The 15,535-nt window shown below is 42.4% G+C and overlaps 1 protein-coding gene across 4 annotated transcripts in view; it reads right to left on the reverse strand.

The window, feature by feature from the left end:
- Positions 1–1,170: 1,170 nt before the first annotated feature.
- PTPN5 (protein tyrosine phosphatase non-receptor type 5) overlaps positions 1,171–15,535 on the reverse strand; it is a 131,309-nt gene continuing 116,944 nt past the window's right edge. For all 4 annotated transcript variants that reach the window (XM_073578274.1, XM_073578271.1, XM_073578272.1 and 1 more), the window contains 8 exons: positions 9,613–9,799; positions 9,223–9,307; positions 8,729–8,811; positions 7,160–7,297; positions 6,763–6,873; positions 4,610–4,770; positions 4,231–4,344; positions 1,171–1,611 (listed from right to left, as the gene is read on the reverse strand). In XM_073578274.1, the coding sequence (XP_073434375.1) occupies positions 1,518–1,611; positions 4,231–4,344; positions 4,610–4,770; positions 6,763–6,873; positions 7,160–7,297; positions 8,729–8,811; positions 9,223–9,307; positions 9,613–9,799 (973 nt within the window). In that variant the 3' untranslated portion in view covers positions 1,171–1,517. The remainder of the gene's footprint in view (positions 1,612–4,230; positions 4,345–4,609; positions 4,771–6,762; positions 6,874–7,159; positions 7,298–8,728; positions 8,812–9,222; positions 9,308–9,612; positions 9,800–15,535) is intronic.

The raw sequence follows: 15,535 nt of genomic DNA on the forward strand, positions 1-15,535 counted from the left end.
GACACTGTGGTCCCATATGATATGTTTTAATGCAACTCGTCTAGTATAAAAGAAGCTCCCATATTGGACAAACTAGTTTTGTTGGAAAGGTTTTTGAAGGTTTCAAAGGTTCTAAAGATTCCAAAGGTTCTAAAGGTACTAAAGGAAAGGTCCCAAAGGTTCTATAAAGGTTCTAAAGGTACTAAAGGAAAGGTCCCAAAGGTTCTATAAAGGTTCTAAAGGTACTAAAGGAAAGGTCCCAAAGGTTCTATAAAGGTTCTAAAGGTACTAAAGGAAAGGTCCCAAAGGTTCTATAAAGGTTCTAAAGGTACTAAAGGAAAGGTCCCAAAGGTTCTATAAAGATTCTAAAGGTACTAAAGGAAAGGTCCCAAAGGTTCTAAATGTTCATTGATAAACTAAGTACAGTAATTCCTATCAATCAGCTCAAGTGTTCAACTTCCCTGCAGTGCCTCCAAAGGCAAAATGAAGTATTACTTGATGCCCATTGAAATCAACTCACATTCAGAAACTGCACGTAAAGCTCATAATTTAATGTATGTATCTGCTGTGTTTCACTCACAGAAATTTGCTTGACACTGTAACAAAACCTCATCTGTAGACGTAAGACAAGTTCAGGAGAGGTTTTCCATCTCCGAATGTAACTAAGAATGTTTCCTTTTACTAAAGGCAAGCAGAGATCTTGAAAATGGCCCAGAAATGAAACTCAACGTTATATTAAAAAGTGGCGGAACATTCTAAGATGATTTGGCCTTATTTACCTACATAGAGAACAACCCTTTAAAATTCTGGCTTGTATTTTTTTCTACATCTTCTTCCTTCCCCCAGTCCCCAAATTTGAAAGCTCATAAAAAATATTCTGTAAACATCCTAAAGTATAGGTATATTCTGTTTTAAACCCATTACCCCTCTGGCACTTGAGGGGTTAAAGGCGCAAGATGGATACATGATTTTCTGACCCATACCCATCCCCTACCCCCGCTTAGTTAACATGAGGTATTAAGCGAAATGCTGTATGAAACTATTGGAATTTTTCGTACAGAGGTTTGATGCGTTCATGAGTCATGTGACACAGTATCCGGTAGATAAAAATGTAAAAACAGTTCAGAAAAAAAGGCAAAAAAATTACTTGTCAGCATCAATATGTTACAGAATTCTGCGTGACGTCGTTCAACACTGCAGTCAGAAGCAATTTATTATTTTTACCCCCGAAAAAATACTAAAACTTAAAAACACAAATGTAATTGTCTTCATATAATAATCTTGTTACAAACCGATGCGATTGCTTCTATGTACAATAGAAATTCCACTTTTTTTTTCTTTTTGGTGATGATCGTCCCATTTTTGTCATCTGTAAGGTCCTATAGGTTTACATTAAATAGCTGTAAAATCCCATTGATCTGCAATTGAACGAGGAAATGACTCCCCCAGAGCCTGATGGTGGGCGGCATTGCTGATCATTTTTCTTTAAATGATGCTTTTCTGTCTGTCAGGGACCTACCCCGATATTCACCGAGTGATTATTCCTCTACAGAGCAGGAATTCTGTTTGACGAACAAGCTTAGCACATGGTGGACGAATTGGTACTGCTCACTGGTCTGGATCATTCCTCCCCTACAAAAATATATAGTCAGAAACATGATATTTAGTCATGTTAGATTCGATCAATATGCAAAAAACCTAAAATATTACTGCACGTAGAGCACAAACAATTGGTGGATGATATTAATTGTAACTTATCAGCTTTGCTGCACAGATTGGAACAACTTTGACAGAGTCATCTCATTATCATTGCAGAGCAGGGTTAGCAGAGTCATTTTATTTTAGGTTAGGTTCGGCAGAGTAAATTCATCATTATTAGAGGACATGGTTAGCAGAGTCATCTCATTATCATAAGAGAACAAAATCAGCAGAGTCATCTCACTATCATTAGAGGGCAGAGTCAGCAGACTCATTTTATTTCAGGTTAGGTTCAGTAGAGTCATCTCATCATTATTAGAGGACTGGGTTAGCAGAGTCATCTCATCATTAGAGAACAGGATCAGCAGAGTTATCAAAGGTTAGAGTCAGCAGAGTTGTGGACAACAGAGCCATCTCATTATCATTAAAAAAAAATAGGATCAGCAGAGTCATCTCATTATTTTTGGAGAACAGAGTAGAGTCATCACAATATCATTAGAGAACAGGACCAGCAGAGTCATCTCACTATCATTAGGAGGTTAGAGTCAGCAAAGTTGTCTTATTTTAGGTCTTGGATCAGCAGAGTCATTTATCATCATTAAAGGACAGGGTCAATCCAGTCATGTCAATATCATTAGAATTTAGAGTCAGAAGAGTTGTAATATTTTAGGCTAGGTTCAACAGAGCTATCTCATTATCATTAAAGAACAGTCAGTAGAGTCCTCTCATCATTAGAGGTGGGATCAGCAGAGTCCTAATATTTTCATCGGAGGGTGGAGTTAGCATTGTTATTTCATCATTATTATAGGACAGTGTTAGTAGAGTCATCTCGTTATCATTAGAGGACAGGGTCAATTGAGTTATCTCGTTATCACTAGAGGACAGGGTCAGTAGAGTCATCTCTTTATTAGCGGACAGGGTCAGCAGAGTCATCTTGTTATCATTAGCGGACAGGGTCAGTAGAGTGATCTCGCTATTATTAAAGGACAGGTCAGGAGAGTCATCTCGTTATCATTACCGGACAGGGTCAGCAGAGTCATCTTATTATCATTAGAGGTCAGGGTCAGCAGAGTCAACTCATTATCATTAGCAGACAGGGTCAGCAGAGTCATCTTGTTATCATTAGAGGGCAGGTCAGTAGAGTCATCTCGTTATCATTATCAGACAGGGTCAGCAGAGTCAACTCGTTATCATTAGCGGATAGGGTCAGCAGAGTCATCTTGTTATCATTAGAGGACAGGTCAGCAGAGTCAACTCGTTATCATTAGCGGACAGGGTCAGCAGAGTCATCTTGTTATCATTAGAGGACAGGTCAGTAGAGTCATCTTGTTATCATTAGTGGACAGGGTCAGCAGTCATCTTGTTATCATTAGAGGGCAGGTCAGTAGAGTCATCGTTATCATTAGCGGACAGGGTCAGCAGAGTCATCTTGTTATTATTAGAGGACAGGTCAGTAGAGTCATCTCGATATCATTAGCGGACAGGGTCAGCAGTCATCTTGTTATCATTAGAGGACAGGTCAGTAGAGTCATCTCGTTATTAGCGGACAGGGTCAGCAGTCATCTTGCTATCATTAGTGGACAGGGTCAGTAGAGTCATCTTGTTATCATTAGCGGACAGGGTCAGCAGTCATCTTGCTATCATTAGTGGACAGGGTCAGCAGTCATCTTGTTATCATTAGAGGACAGGTCAGTAGCGTCATCTCGTTATCATTAGAGAGTGAGGCGACTTAATGACAGATGACAGCTCTATCATACTTTTGGAGGCCCAGGTACAGCAGGATAGCAACATATACACTTTGCACAATCTATAGACAGTTTTCTGTCCATTAATTCCATTGAAGCGCCATTTGCAGGGACAATTCAAGGATCAACTGCACGTCTGCCAAAATGCTGCCTTGTGCTTTCAAAGGACGTCACGCAGGGAAGGTCGCACTCCGGCCTTGTGGGAGCGATTAACAGGAATATTCAGAGACATTTGAGCTGAGAAATATTAATTAATTGCTATTTCCTTGGCTGGATATTTGGTGCCCCGAAATAGTTCAGTCTGTTTCACAGCTATAAGTGTAAGTAATGATTCATTCCTGCCCCCAATGATTGTACATTGGCAGTAAGTCACTAGTGGGAAGTGTCGGCATAGTATACTGACACTATGATGGGGGGTTAAAACCAATATGTAGGAGTGATGTAATATCAGTCATTTGGATTGGGCACTACTTCATTATAGGAACCCACCCATCATTCTCATCTTCACAAGTGTAGATGCCCCCAGGAGACATCAGACCGAAGCTTTATCTTACCCAGGGCATAGTATAAGAAGACAACACAATGGATCCTCCACCTCCACCATCATGTCCTCAATAGTGTTGGGAACTCAGACCATTCCCAATATATTAATGGTTGATGCCCCATAACAGTCAGAAGATGCCCCCATCCCATGACCAGCTCCAACACCAAGTCCTCAAGCAACCACATTTTATCACAATCTACATTGCTATCCAAATGCAAAAGATTTGGGCATCTTATCAAAATAATGTGGACGCTGTCATCTTACCTGTCTAACCTCAGCTGGCAGGTGGTCTTCAGGATGTCCACCATCCCTTCATGCTTCAGCTGTTTACACAGGATTGTCGTAGCAATGAAACAGCCGGTTCTCCCGATCCCTGCACTGCAATACAGAAGACATTTGCTAAAGCGAAGCCATGTTTACAGACACAGTCACACAGTTTACAGTCATGACAGTGTTGTACCGCTAACATATAGATATGCCATGAACATGTATATCCCACATAACCCTTTAATAGATCAGCAAATTGGCCAATCACGATTGCTAATAGCTGGCAATCTACATAAAAGCAGTAATGGCGGCTATATCGGGTGCCATTCAGCTTTTCTATCAATAAAAGTATTGTGAAGCCTGTCTTGTGGCTCACCTGCAGTGTACAATTATAGGTCCGTTATTAGGCTCGCCATTTTTCCTGGCTTCCTCCACATCCTGCACCAACTTTAAGAGTGCTGGAGCCTGATCCGGGGTCTTCTGGTCTGGCCATGACGTGTACCAAAAATGCTTCAGACTCCTTTCTTTTTCACCGTTCTAGAACATTTCCCGAAAGTTCAATGAACATTTGGTATGTCTGATGAGAGAGCAGCGATTATTGGGAACTATGGATGTCAGCATTGAACACTGTGGCTCTTATTATTAGGTGCTAATTATTGGGTACCGTGACTATCATTATTTGGTCCTATGGCTATTACTATGGGCACTGTTGTTGTCATTATTGGGCTTTGTGTCTGTAAATATTGTACACTATGGCTGTCATTTTTGGAAATTTTGTCTGGCATTAATGGGCACTATAGCTGTCATTATTGGGCACGATAGTTGTCATTTTTTCACACTGTGGTTGTCATTATTGGGCTCTATGGCTGCTCTTATGCCTGTTAATATTGGGTGGTGTTGGTGTCATTATTGGGCACTAGTGCTGTAATTTTTGGGCACAATGGCTGCCATTATTGGGCATTGCGGCTGCTATTATGCCTCAATTATTTGGTATTGTTGCTGTTATTCTTGGGCCCCATTGCTGCCATTATTGGGCACTGTGGATGTCATTATTTTGTTTTGCCGCTGATGTTATGCCTGCTAATATTGGGCAATGTTGTTGTCATTCTTGGGCACTAGTGGCTGTCATTACGTCTGCCATTATGCCTACTAATATTGGGCACTTTGGCTGCTATTATGTCTGAAAACTGACAAAAAAGCTTGACACAGGGCCATATCATAATACACAACATGATCTTTATGAAAGAAACAAAGGGTAGAAGATACCACAAGAAACAGGAAATAGAAGGTGGGTATACCCAGGAAACAACCCTCAAAACAGAATGCACAAGAAATATCAACAAAATTGGTTTATACTGTTACGCACAATCAGATTTTGGCACCATCCATCACAATAATATACATATTATTATAAGCTATGAAATGCTTCCTCCAGGGTTCCATTATGTGAACAACCATTGTGTATTCTTTGGTATTTCTATTTGTTCCTTGCAACTGGGAGCACCTTTTTTTCATCTACTGCTTTTGCTTTTATAACTTACCGTTTCACTTACTATGTTCTCCTTGTTGCATGGTAACAAGTGAATTATTATGTATATTATTGTGATGGATGGTGCCAAAATCTGATTGTGCGTAATAGTATAAAACCAGTTTTGTTGATATTTCTTGTGCATTCTGTTTTGAGGGTTGTTTCCTGGGTATACCCACCTTCTTTATCCTGTATCTTGTGGTATCTTTTACCCTTTGTTTTTATTTTCTTATTGTTACTTTCATAAAGATCATGCTGTGTATTATGATATGGCCCTGTGTGAAGCTTTTTTTGTCTGTTTTCCGCTATACTCTTGCTTTATGGCCTTATATGAGGGATATGCTTAGGTGTGTGCTATTATTCCTGTTAATATTGGGTACTGTGGTGGCCGTTATTAAGCATTGTGGATTCTATTATGCCTGCTGATATTGGGTAGTGTTGGTGTCATTATTGGGCACAATGGAGGTTATTATTGGGCATTGTTGCAGTCATTATTGGGCATTGTGGAGGTCATTATTGGGCACAATGGAGGTTATTATTGGGCATTGTGGAGGTCATTATTGGGCACAATGGAGGTTATTATTGGGCATTGTTGGTGTCATTATTGAGCACTAGTGCTGTCATTATTGGGCACAATGGAGGTTATTATTGGGCATTGTGGAGGTCATTATTGGGCACAATGGAGGTCATTATTGGGCAGTGTTGGTGTCATTATTGAGCACTAGTGCTGTCATTATTGGGCACAATGGAGGTTATTATTGGGCATTGTTGCGGTCATTATTGGGCTCTGTGGCTGTGATTACTGGGCACTGCAGCTGCTATTGTGCCTGCTGATATTGGGCAGTGTGGTGGTCTTTATTGTGACATTGTAAGGACATTATACATATTATTATTACTACGCTTTTAGGGATGGAATTATAAGGGCACTGGGGATGTAATCATAACAGTACAGGGGCTGATGATTAGGGGTAGTGTGCGTACCATTTTGTCGGTTTTCCTACCTTTAAAGTCATAAGTCTTAGTCCATAATCGTCCTCCTGGATGATGTGATTTACCGTCACCTCTATTCCCTCATAGACGCCATGTTTTTCCGGCCAGTACTCTGTGCATTTCTGCGTAGAGATGAATAAATCACTCTATGGGAAGAGTAATTTTTTTTTTCTATTCTTAAAGAACCCCTTTAAACTCCATTGTGTAAATGCAGATATATATTGGCTGCAGAGGCAGAAGTTGCACCTGGACGCCTCCTGCCATATATAAAATGCCAATATTATACATGGTGTATGGTGGGCAGCCTGGTACGGATGTTGTATTATGGCCCGGGTGTATCCCTTCATTTCTCTGTCTATATGTACAATGTCTGACATCATATATTAGGATTGTATAGACGCCGCTCACCTCGTTCACTTCCTCAATATTGGTGATCATGACTATAATAGGTGAATGCTGTTGCCAGACCATCTTCCAGAAATCCCCTACGGTGTTCACGGTGGGTCCCTGAGTTGCAATGTAAACTTTTTCCTCTTCTTCATAACCCTGTGACATAGAATAAAGCAGAGTGGATATGTGGGTAAGACAGTAATAAACACCAGGTGGCGCTGTCTGTGCATAGAACATTGCAGGTGCCTAGTAAAAAAGGGACTTGATCAGTTTAATTTCTGATACCCAGAAACCTTCCAGTAATCAATAACATCATAGAGGAACATATGCAAGTCTGGGCACACGGTGGCTGCAACTATAAGTGTTATGGGGACACTGGGGCTGGCACTGTTCTGTGCACACAGTGGCTGTAACTACTGTATAAGTGTTAAGGGAGCACTGGGGCTGGCTGTGCTATGGGCACACAGTGGTTGTAATTATAAGTGTTAAGGGAGCACTGGGGCTGGCTCTGTTATGGGCACACAGTGTGTGTAACTAAAAGTGTTAGGGAGCACTGGGGCTGACTGTGTTATGGGCACACAGTGGCTGTAATTATAAGTGTTAAGGGAGCACTGGGGCTGGCTCTGTTATGAGCACACAGTGTGTGTAACTAGAAGTGTTAGGGAGCATTGGGGCTGACTGTGTTATGGGCACACAGTGGCTGTAATTATAATTGTTAAGTGAGCACTGGGGCTGGCTCTGTTATGGGCACACAGTGTGTGTAACTAAAAGTGTTAGGGAGCACTGGGGCTGACTGTGTTATGGGCACACTTTGGCTGTAACTATGTGTTATGGGGGCACTGGGGCTGGCACTGTTATGGGTACACTTTGGCTGTAACTATAAGTGTTAAGGGAGCACTGGGGCTAGCTCTGTCATGAGCACACAGTGGATGTAACTATGAGTGTTATGGGGGCACTGGGGCTGGCTCTGTTATGGGCACACAGTGTGTGTAACTAAAAGTGTTAGGGAGCACTGGGGCTGACTGTGTTATGGGCACACAGTGGCTGTAATTATAAGTGTTAAGGGAGCACTGGGGCTGACTGTGTTATGGGCACACAGTGGCTGCAATTATAAGTGTTAAGGGAGCACTGGGGCTGGCTCTGTTATGGGCACACAGTGTGTGTAACTAAAAGTGTTAGGGAGCACTGGGGCTGACTGTGTTATGGGCACACAGTGGCTGTAATTATAAGTGTTAAGGGAGCACTGGGGCTGGCTCTGTTATGAGCACACAGTGTGTGTAACTAGAAGTGTTAGGGAGCACTGGGGCTGACTGTGTTATGGGCACACAGTGGCTGTAATTATAATTGTTAAGTGAGCACTGGGGCTAGCTCTGTCATGAGCACACAGTGGATGTAACTATGAGTGTTATGGGGGCACTGGGGCTGGCTTTGTTATGGGATCACAGTGGCTGTAACTATAAGTGTTATAGGGTTACTGGGGCTGGCTCTGAATGCCTGAGGCAGGTTTTGGGCTATACTGTGGGAGGGATCTGTGCTGGGAATGAGTCCTCACTCACAGCCAACAGACAAGGATTTTGCTCTGCTCACCCGTATATAATTAGCATTTATATAAGAACTCAGAGGGTCGTCCTCCTGGTCTGGAGATGTAAGGCACACTCTGCTATGAGGGTCTGCAAAATACAAAGAGATGTTAGCGGTTATAGAGCTCATCCTTGTGTACTCGAGCCGAGCGATCTCAGCCCTGTACACCGTATATATTTACTGTATGTAGTGTAGTTCTCCTTACTGCTGACAGGTGGCAGTGATGAGCAATCTGGATATTTTACCGCAGGAACGTTGGCCCTTTCTGACTATACTGGATCATTGTGGACCTGCCTTATGTGTTATGGTCAATTATCGGTAAGGCTGGTTCTAGTTGCAAAGGCTCATAGGTAAAAATTTATGAAAAAATATATCCTATAAGTATAATATATCCTTTAGTGATAAAATATAGGCAGCCATATGAAGCACGGGAGAGGCTGCGCGTGTACAGGTCCCAGATATCGCTGTACATTCTGTTATTTCCTTGCTCCTGGACTCACTTGGGAGGATGGTTTTATATCTGTTTTTCCGCACTAAGCCCAGAATTTCATATTCTTTTGGATCAACAAAGTTCATTGGGATTTCCTAAAATAAAAAAAAAAACACAAGAGCAAAAATTTTACATGGTGAAATTTCTATAATGTATGGAACATTCTTAAAAAAATGCATAAGAAGGTTGTGTGTGTTATAAGCCAGAGAATTCCTGCAACATTGTATTATTTCATTAATGATTAGCGGTGATACAAGTATCTTGGAACCGCTTATCCCTTTAGGAAATGAATGAGAATCCGACAGCTGTCACCTGAACGATCATTCACCCCATAACTCTAATGTGAGCCAGAAATCGTCTTAGGTTTATTTTTGTTGGCATAAAACACATAGTGACTTACAAAGAACTCTTTCTGGAGCTCAAAAGAATCCAGAGCTTTCTCATGTAGCTCCTCTGGTGTCAGGACGCTGCCGGCGGTCTGAAGGTATTCCTTGGTGGACTGTTCCCTCGGAGACATGATGTGGCCGTAGGGCTCTGTGCACCCCGGGGTACACATGTCCAGAGTCAGAGACACATTGGAGCCTCTCCTGCAGAGAGAGATGATTCATACAACTCATGTGTCTCCTTATGTAAAGGAGATCAGGAGCAAAGTGAAAATGTCATTACATTATAATAATAATAATACATTTTATTTTTATAGCGCCGACATATTCCGCAGCACTTTACATTTCAGAGGGGATTTGTACAGACAATAGACATTACAGCATAACAATAATCACATACAGTAGATTATAACAAGTACCAAGAGGAATGAGGGCCCTGCTCGCAAGCTTACAGTCTATGAGGAAAGAGGTAGACACGAAAGGTGGGTGGTAACAGTTACCCTGATTGTATGGACCAGCCATAATGTTAAGTGTGTAACAGTACAGACGCAGAGGGCTAATGGATGCATAAAGCATGTGGGAACATGATGCGGGGAACCTGGTTATGGTAAAACTTTTGGCTCTGCCACACAGGGATAGGTTAGGTTAATGTGTTGAGGCGATAGGCCAGTCTGAATAAATGCGTTTTCAGGACACGCTTAAAATTGTGGGGATTGGGGACTAATCGTATTGACCTGGGAAGCGCATTCCAAAAAATTGCCGCAGCACGTGTAAAGTCTTGGAGACGGGAGTGGGAGGTTCTGACTATTGAGGATACTAACCTCAGGTCATCAGCAGAACGGAGGGCGCGGGTAGGGTGGTATACTGAAACAAGGGAGGAGATGTAGGGTGGTGCTGAGCCATGGAGGGCTTTGTGGGTGAGGGTAATAAGTTTATACTGAATTCTGGAGTGGATGGGTAGCCAGTGTAATGACTGGCACAAGGTAGAGGCATCGGTGTAACGATTGGTGAGGAATATGATCCTGGCTGCAGAATTCAAGACAGATTGGAGAGGGGAGAGTTTGGTAAGAGGGAGACCGATTAGAAGAGCGTTACAATAGTCGAGACGAGAATGAATAAGAGAAACAGTAAGAGTTTTTGCAGAGTCAAAAGTAAGAAAAGGTCGAATTCTAGAAATGTTTTTGAGGTGCAGATGACAAGAGCGAGCCAGTGATCGAATGTGGGGGGCAAAGGAAAGCTCAGAATCAAGTATGACCCCCAAGACAGCGGGCATGTTGCTGGGGAGTAATAGTGGAACCACACACAGAAATAGCAATGTCGGGTATAGGTACATTAGTAGCGGGAGGAAACACCAGGAGTTCAGTCTTTGACAGGTTCAGTTTCAGATATAGTGAGGACATGATATTAGACACAGCGTTTAGACAATCGCCAGTGTTTTCTAGAAAGGCTGGCGTGATGTCAGGAGAAGAAGCGTATAATTGGGTGTCATCAGCATAGAGATGGTACTGGAAACCAAATCTACTGACTGTTTGACCAATAGGGGCAGTGTACAAGGAGAAGAGGAGGGGGCCTAGAACCGATCCTTGAGGAACCCCAACAGTAAGGGGAAGGTGAGAGGAGGAGGAACCGGCAAAAGAAACACTAAAGGAGCGGTCGGAGAGATAGGAGGAGAACCAGGAGAGAACGGTGTCCTTGACATTACTTGTCATGTACTCAGAATTACATCCTGCATTATACTCCAGAGCTGCACTCACTATTCTGCTTGTGCAGTCAATCAGGATCAGTACAGGATCAGTAATGTAATATACTGTATGTCCACAGTGACTGCACCAGCAGAATAGGGAGTGCAGCTCTGGAGTATAATACAGGATGTAACTCAGGATCAGTAATGTAATATATGTACACAGTGACTGCACCAGCAGAATAGTGAGTGCAGATCTGGGGTATAATACAGGATGTAACTCAGGATCAGTAATGTAATGTATGTACACAGCGACTGCACCAGCAGAATAGTGAGTGCAGCTCCGGAGTAAAATACAGGATGCAACTCAGGATCAGTAATGTATGTACACAGTGACTGCACCAACAGAATAGTGAGTGCAGCTCCGGAGTATAATACAGGATGTAACTCAGGATCAGTAATGTAATGTATGTACACAGTGACTGCACCAGCAGAATAGTGAGTGCGGCTCTGGAGTATAATACAGGATGTAACTCAGGATCAATGATGTAATGTATGTACACAGTGACTGCACCAGCAGAATAGTGAGTGCAGCTCTGGAGTATAATACAGGATGTAACTCAGGATCAGTAATGTAATGTATGTACACAGTGACTGCACCAGCAGAATAGCGAGTGCAGCTCTGGAGTATAATACAGGATGTAACTCAGGATCAGTAATGTAATGTATGTACACAGTGACTGCACCAGCAGAATAGTGAGTGCAGCTCTGGGGTATAATACAGGATGTAACTCAGGATCAGTAATGTAATGTATGTACACAGTGACTGCACCAGCATAATAGTGAGTGCAGCTCTTGGGTATAATACAGTATGTAACTCAGGATCAGTAATGTAATGTATGTACACAGTGACTGCACCAGCAGAATAGTGAGTGCAGCTCTTGGGTATAATACAGGATGTAACTCAGGATCAGTAATGTAATGTATGTACACAGTGACTGCACCAGCAGAATAGTGAGTGCAGCTCTGGAGTATAATACAGGATGTAACTCAGGATCAGTAATGTATGTACACAGTGACTGCACCAGCAGAATAGTGAGTGCAGCTCCGGAGTATAATACAGGATGTAACTCAGGATCAGTAATTTAATGTATGTCCACAGTGACAGCACCAGCAGAATAGTGAGTGCAGCTCTGGAGTATAATACAGGATGTAACTCAAGATCAGTAATGTAATGTATGTACACAGTGACTGCACCAGCAGAATAGTGAGTGCAGCTCTGGGGTATAATACAGGATGTAACTCAGGATCAGTAATGTAATGTATGTACACAGTGACTGCACCAGCAGAATAGCGAGTGCAGCTCTGGAGTATAATACAGGATGTAACTCAGGATCAGTAATGTAATGTATGTACACAGTGACTGCACCAGCAGAATAGTGAGTGCAGCTCTGGGGTATAATACAGGATGTAACTCAGGATCAGTAATGTAATGTATGTACACAGTGACTGCACCAGCAGAATAGTGAGTGCAGCTCTTGGGTATAATACAGGATGTAACTCAGGATCAGTAATGTAATGTATGTACACAGTGACTGCACCAGCAGAATAGTGAGTGCAGCTCTTGGGTATAATACAGGATGTAACTCTCAGGATCAGTAATGTAATGTATGTACACAGTGACTGCACCAGCAGAATAGTGAGTGCAGCTCTGGAGTATAATACAGGATGTAACTCAGGATCAGTAATGTATGTACACAGTGACTGCACCAGCAGAATAGTGAGTGCAGCTCCGGAGTATAATACAGGATGTAACTCAGGATCAGTAATTTAATGTATGTCCACAGTGACAGCACCAGCAGAATAGTGAGTGCAGCTCTGGAGTATAATACAGGATGTAACTCAGGATCAGTAATGTAATGTATGTACACAGTGACTGCACCAGCAGAATAGTGAGTGCAGCTCTGGGGTATAATACAGGATGTAACTCAGGATCAGTAATGTAATGTATGTACACAGTGACTGCACCAGCAGAATAGTGAGTGCAGCTCTTGGGTATAATACAGGATGTAACTCAGGATCAGTAATTTAATGTATGTCCACAGTGACAGCACCAGCAGAATAGTGAGTGCAGCTCTGGAGTATAATACAGGATGTAACTCAGGATCAGTAATGTAATGTATGTACACAGTGACTGCACCAGCAGAATAGTGAGTGCAGCTCTGGGGTATAATACAGGATGTAACTCAGGATCAGTAATGTAATGTATGTACACAGTGACTGCACCAGCAGAATAGTGAGTGCAGCTCTTGGGTATAATACAGGATGTAACTCAGGATCAGTAATGTAATGTATGTACACAGTGACTGCACCAGCAGAATAGTGAGTGCAGCTCTGGAGTATAATACAGGATGTAACTCAGGATCAGTAATGTATGTACACAGTGACTGCACCAGCAGAATAGTGAGTGCAGCTCTTGGGTATAATACAGGATGTAACTCAGGATCAGTAATGTAATGTATGTACACAGTGACTGCACCAGCAGCATAGTGAGTGCAGCTCTGGAGTATAATACAGGATGTAACTCAGGATCAGTAATGTAATGTATGTACACAGTGACTGCACCAGCAGAATAGTGAGTGCAGCTCTGGAGTATAATACAGGATGTAACTCAGGATCAGTAATGTAATGTATGTACACAGTGAGTGCACCAGCAGAATAGTGAGTGCAGCTCTGGAGTATAATACAGGATGTAACTCAGGATCAGTAATGTATGTACACAGTGACTGCACCAGCAGAATAGTGAGTGCAGCTCCGGAGTATAATACAGGATGTAACTCAGGATCTGTAATTTAATGTATGTACACAGTGACTGCACCAGCAGAATAGTGAGTGCAGCTCTGGAGTATAATACAGGATGTAACTCAGGATCAGTAATGTAATGTATGTACACAGTGACTGCACCAGCAGAATAGTGAGTGAAGCTCTGGGGTATAATACAGGATGTAACTCAGGATCAGTAATGTAATGTATGTACACAGTGACTGCACCAGCAGAATAGTGAGCCCAGCTCTGGGGTATAATACAGGATGTAACTAAGGATTAGTGCAGGATCAGTAATATAATGTATATACAGAGTGACTCCACCAGCAGAATAGTGAGTGCAGCTCTGGGGTATAATACAGGATGTAACCCAGGATCAGTAATGTAATGTATGTATACAGTGACTGCACCAGCAGAATAGTGAGTGTAGCTCTGGAGTATAATACAGGATGTAACTCAGGATTAGTAATGTATGTACATAGTGACTGCACCAGCAGAATAGTGAGTGCAGCTCCGGAGTATAATACAGGATGTAACTCAGGATCAGTAATGTAATGTATGTACACAGTGACTGCACCAGCAGAATAGTAAGTGCAGCTCTGGGGTATAATACAGGATGTAACTCAGGATCAGTAATGTAATGTATGTACACAGTGACTGCACCAGCAGAATAGTGAGTGCAGCTCCGGAGTAAAATACAGGATGCAACTCAGGATCAGTATTGTATGTACACAGTGACTGCACCAGCAGAATAGTGAGTGCAGCTCCGGAGTATAATACAGGATGTAACTCAGGATCAGTAATGTAATGTATGTACACAGTGACTGCACCAGCAGAATAGTGAGTGCGCCTCTGGAGTATAATACAGGATGTAACTCAGGATCAATGATGTAATGTATGTACACAGTGACTGCACCAGCAGAATAGTGAGTGCAGCTCTGGAGTATAATACAGGATGTAACTCAGGATCAGTAATGTAATGTATGTACACAGTGACTGCACCAGCAGAATAGCGAGTGCAGCTCTGGAGTATAATACAGGATGTAACTCAGGATCAGTAATGTAATGTATGTACACAGTGACTGCACCAGCAGAATAGTGAGTGCAGCTCTGGAGTATAATACAGGATGTAACTCAGGATCAGTGATGTAATGTATGTACACAGTGACTGCACCAGCAGAATAGTGAGTGCAGCTCTGGAGTATAATACAGGATGTAACTCAGGATCAGTAATGTAATGTATGTACACAGTGACTGCACCAGCAGAATAGTGAGTGCAGCTCTGGAGTATCGACTCCGATCTCTCCTTCACCTCCCATATACAATCTCTTGCCCGCTCATGCCGCTTACACCTAAAGAACATCTCTAGAATCCGCCCTTTTCTCACCATGGAAACAACAAAAACTCTCACTGTCGCCCTGATCCACTCCCGCCTA

This window comes from Dendrobates tinctorius, unplaced genomic scaffold (genome assembly GCF_039654945.1).
Source record: "Dendrobates tinctorius isolate UK_male_01 unplaced genomic scaffold, ASM3965494v1 ptg000059l, whole genome shotgun sequence".
Lineage (NCBI taxonomy): Eukaryota > Metazoa > Chordata > Amphibia > Anura > Dendrobatidae > Dendrobates > Dendrobates tinctorius.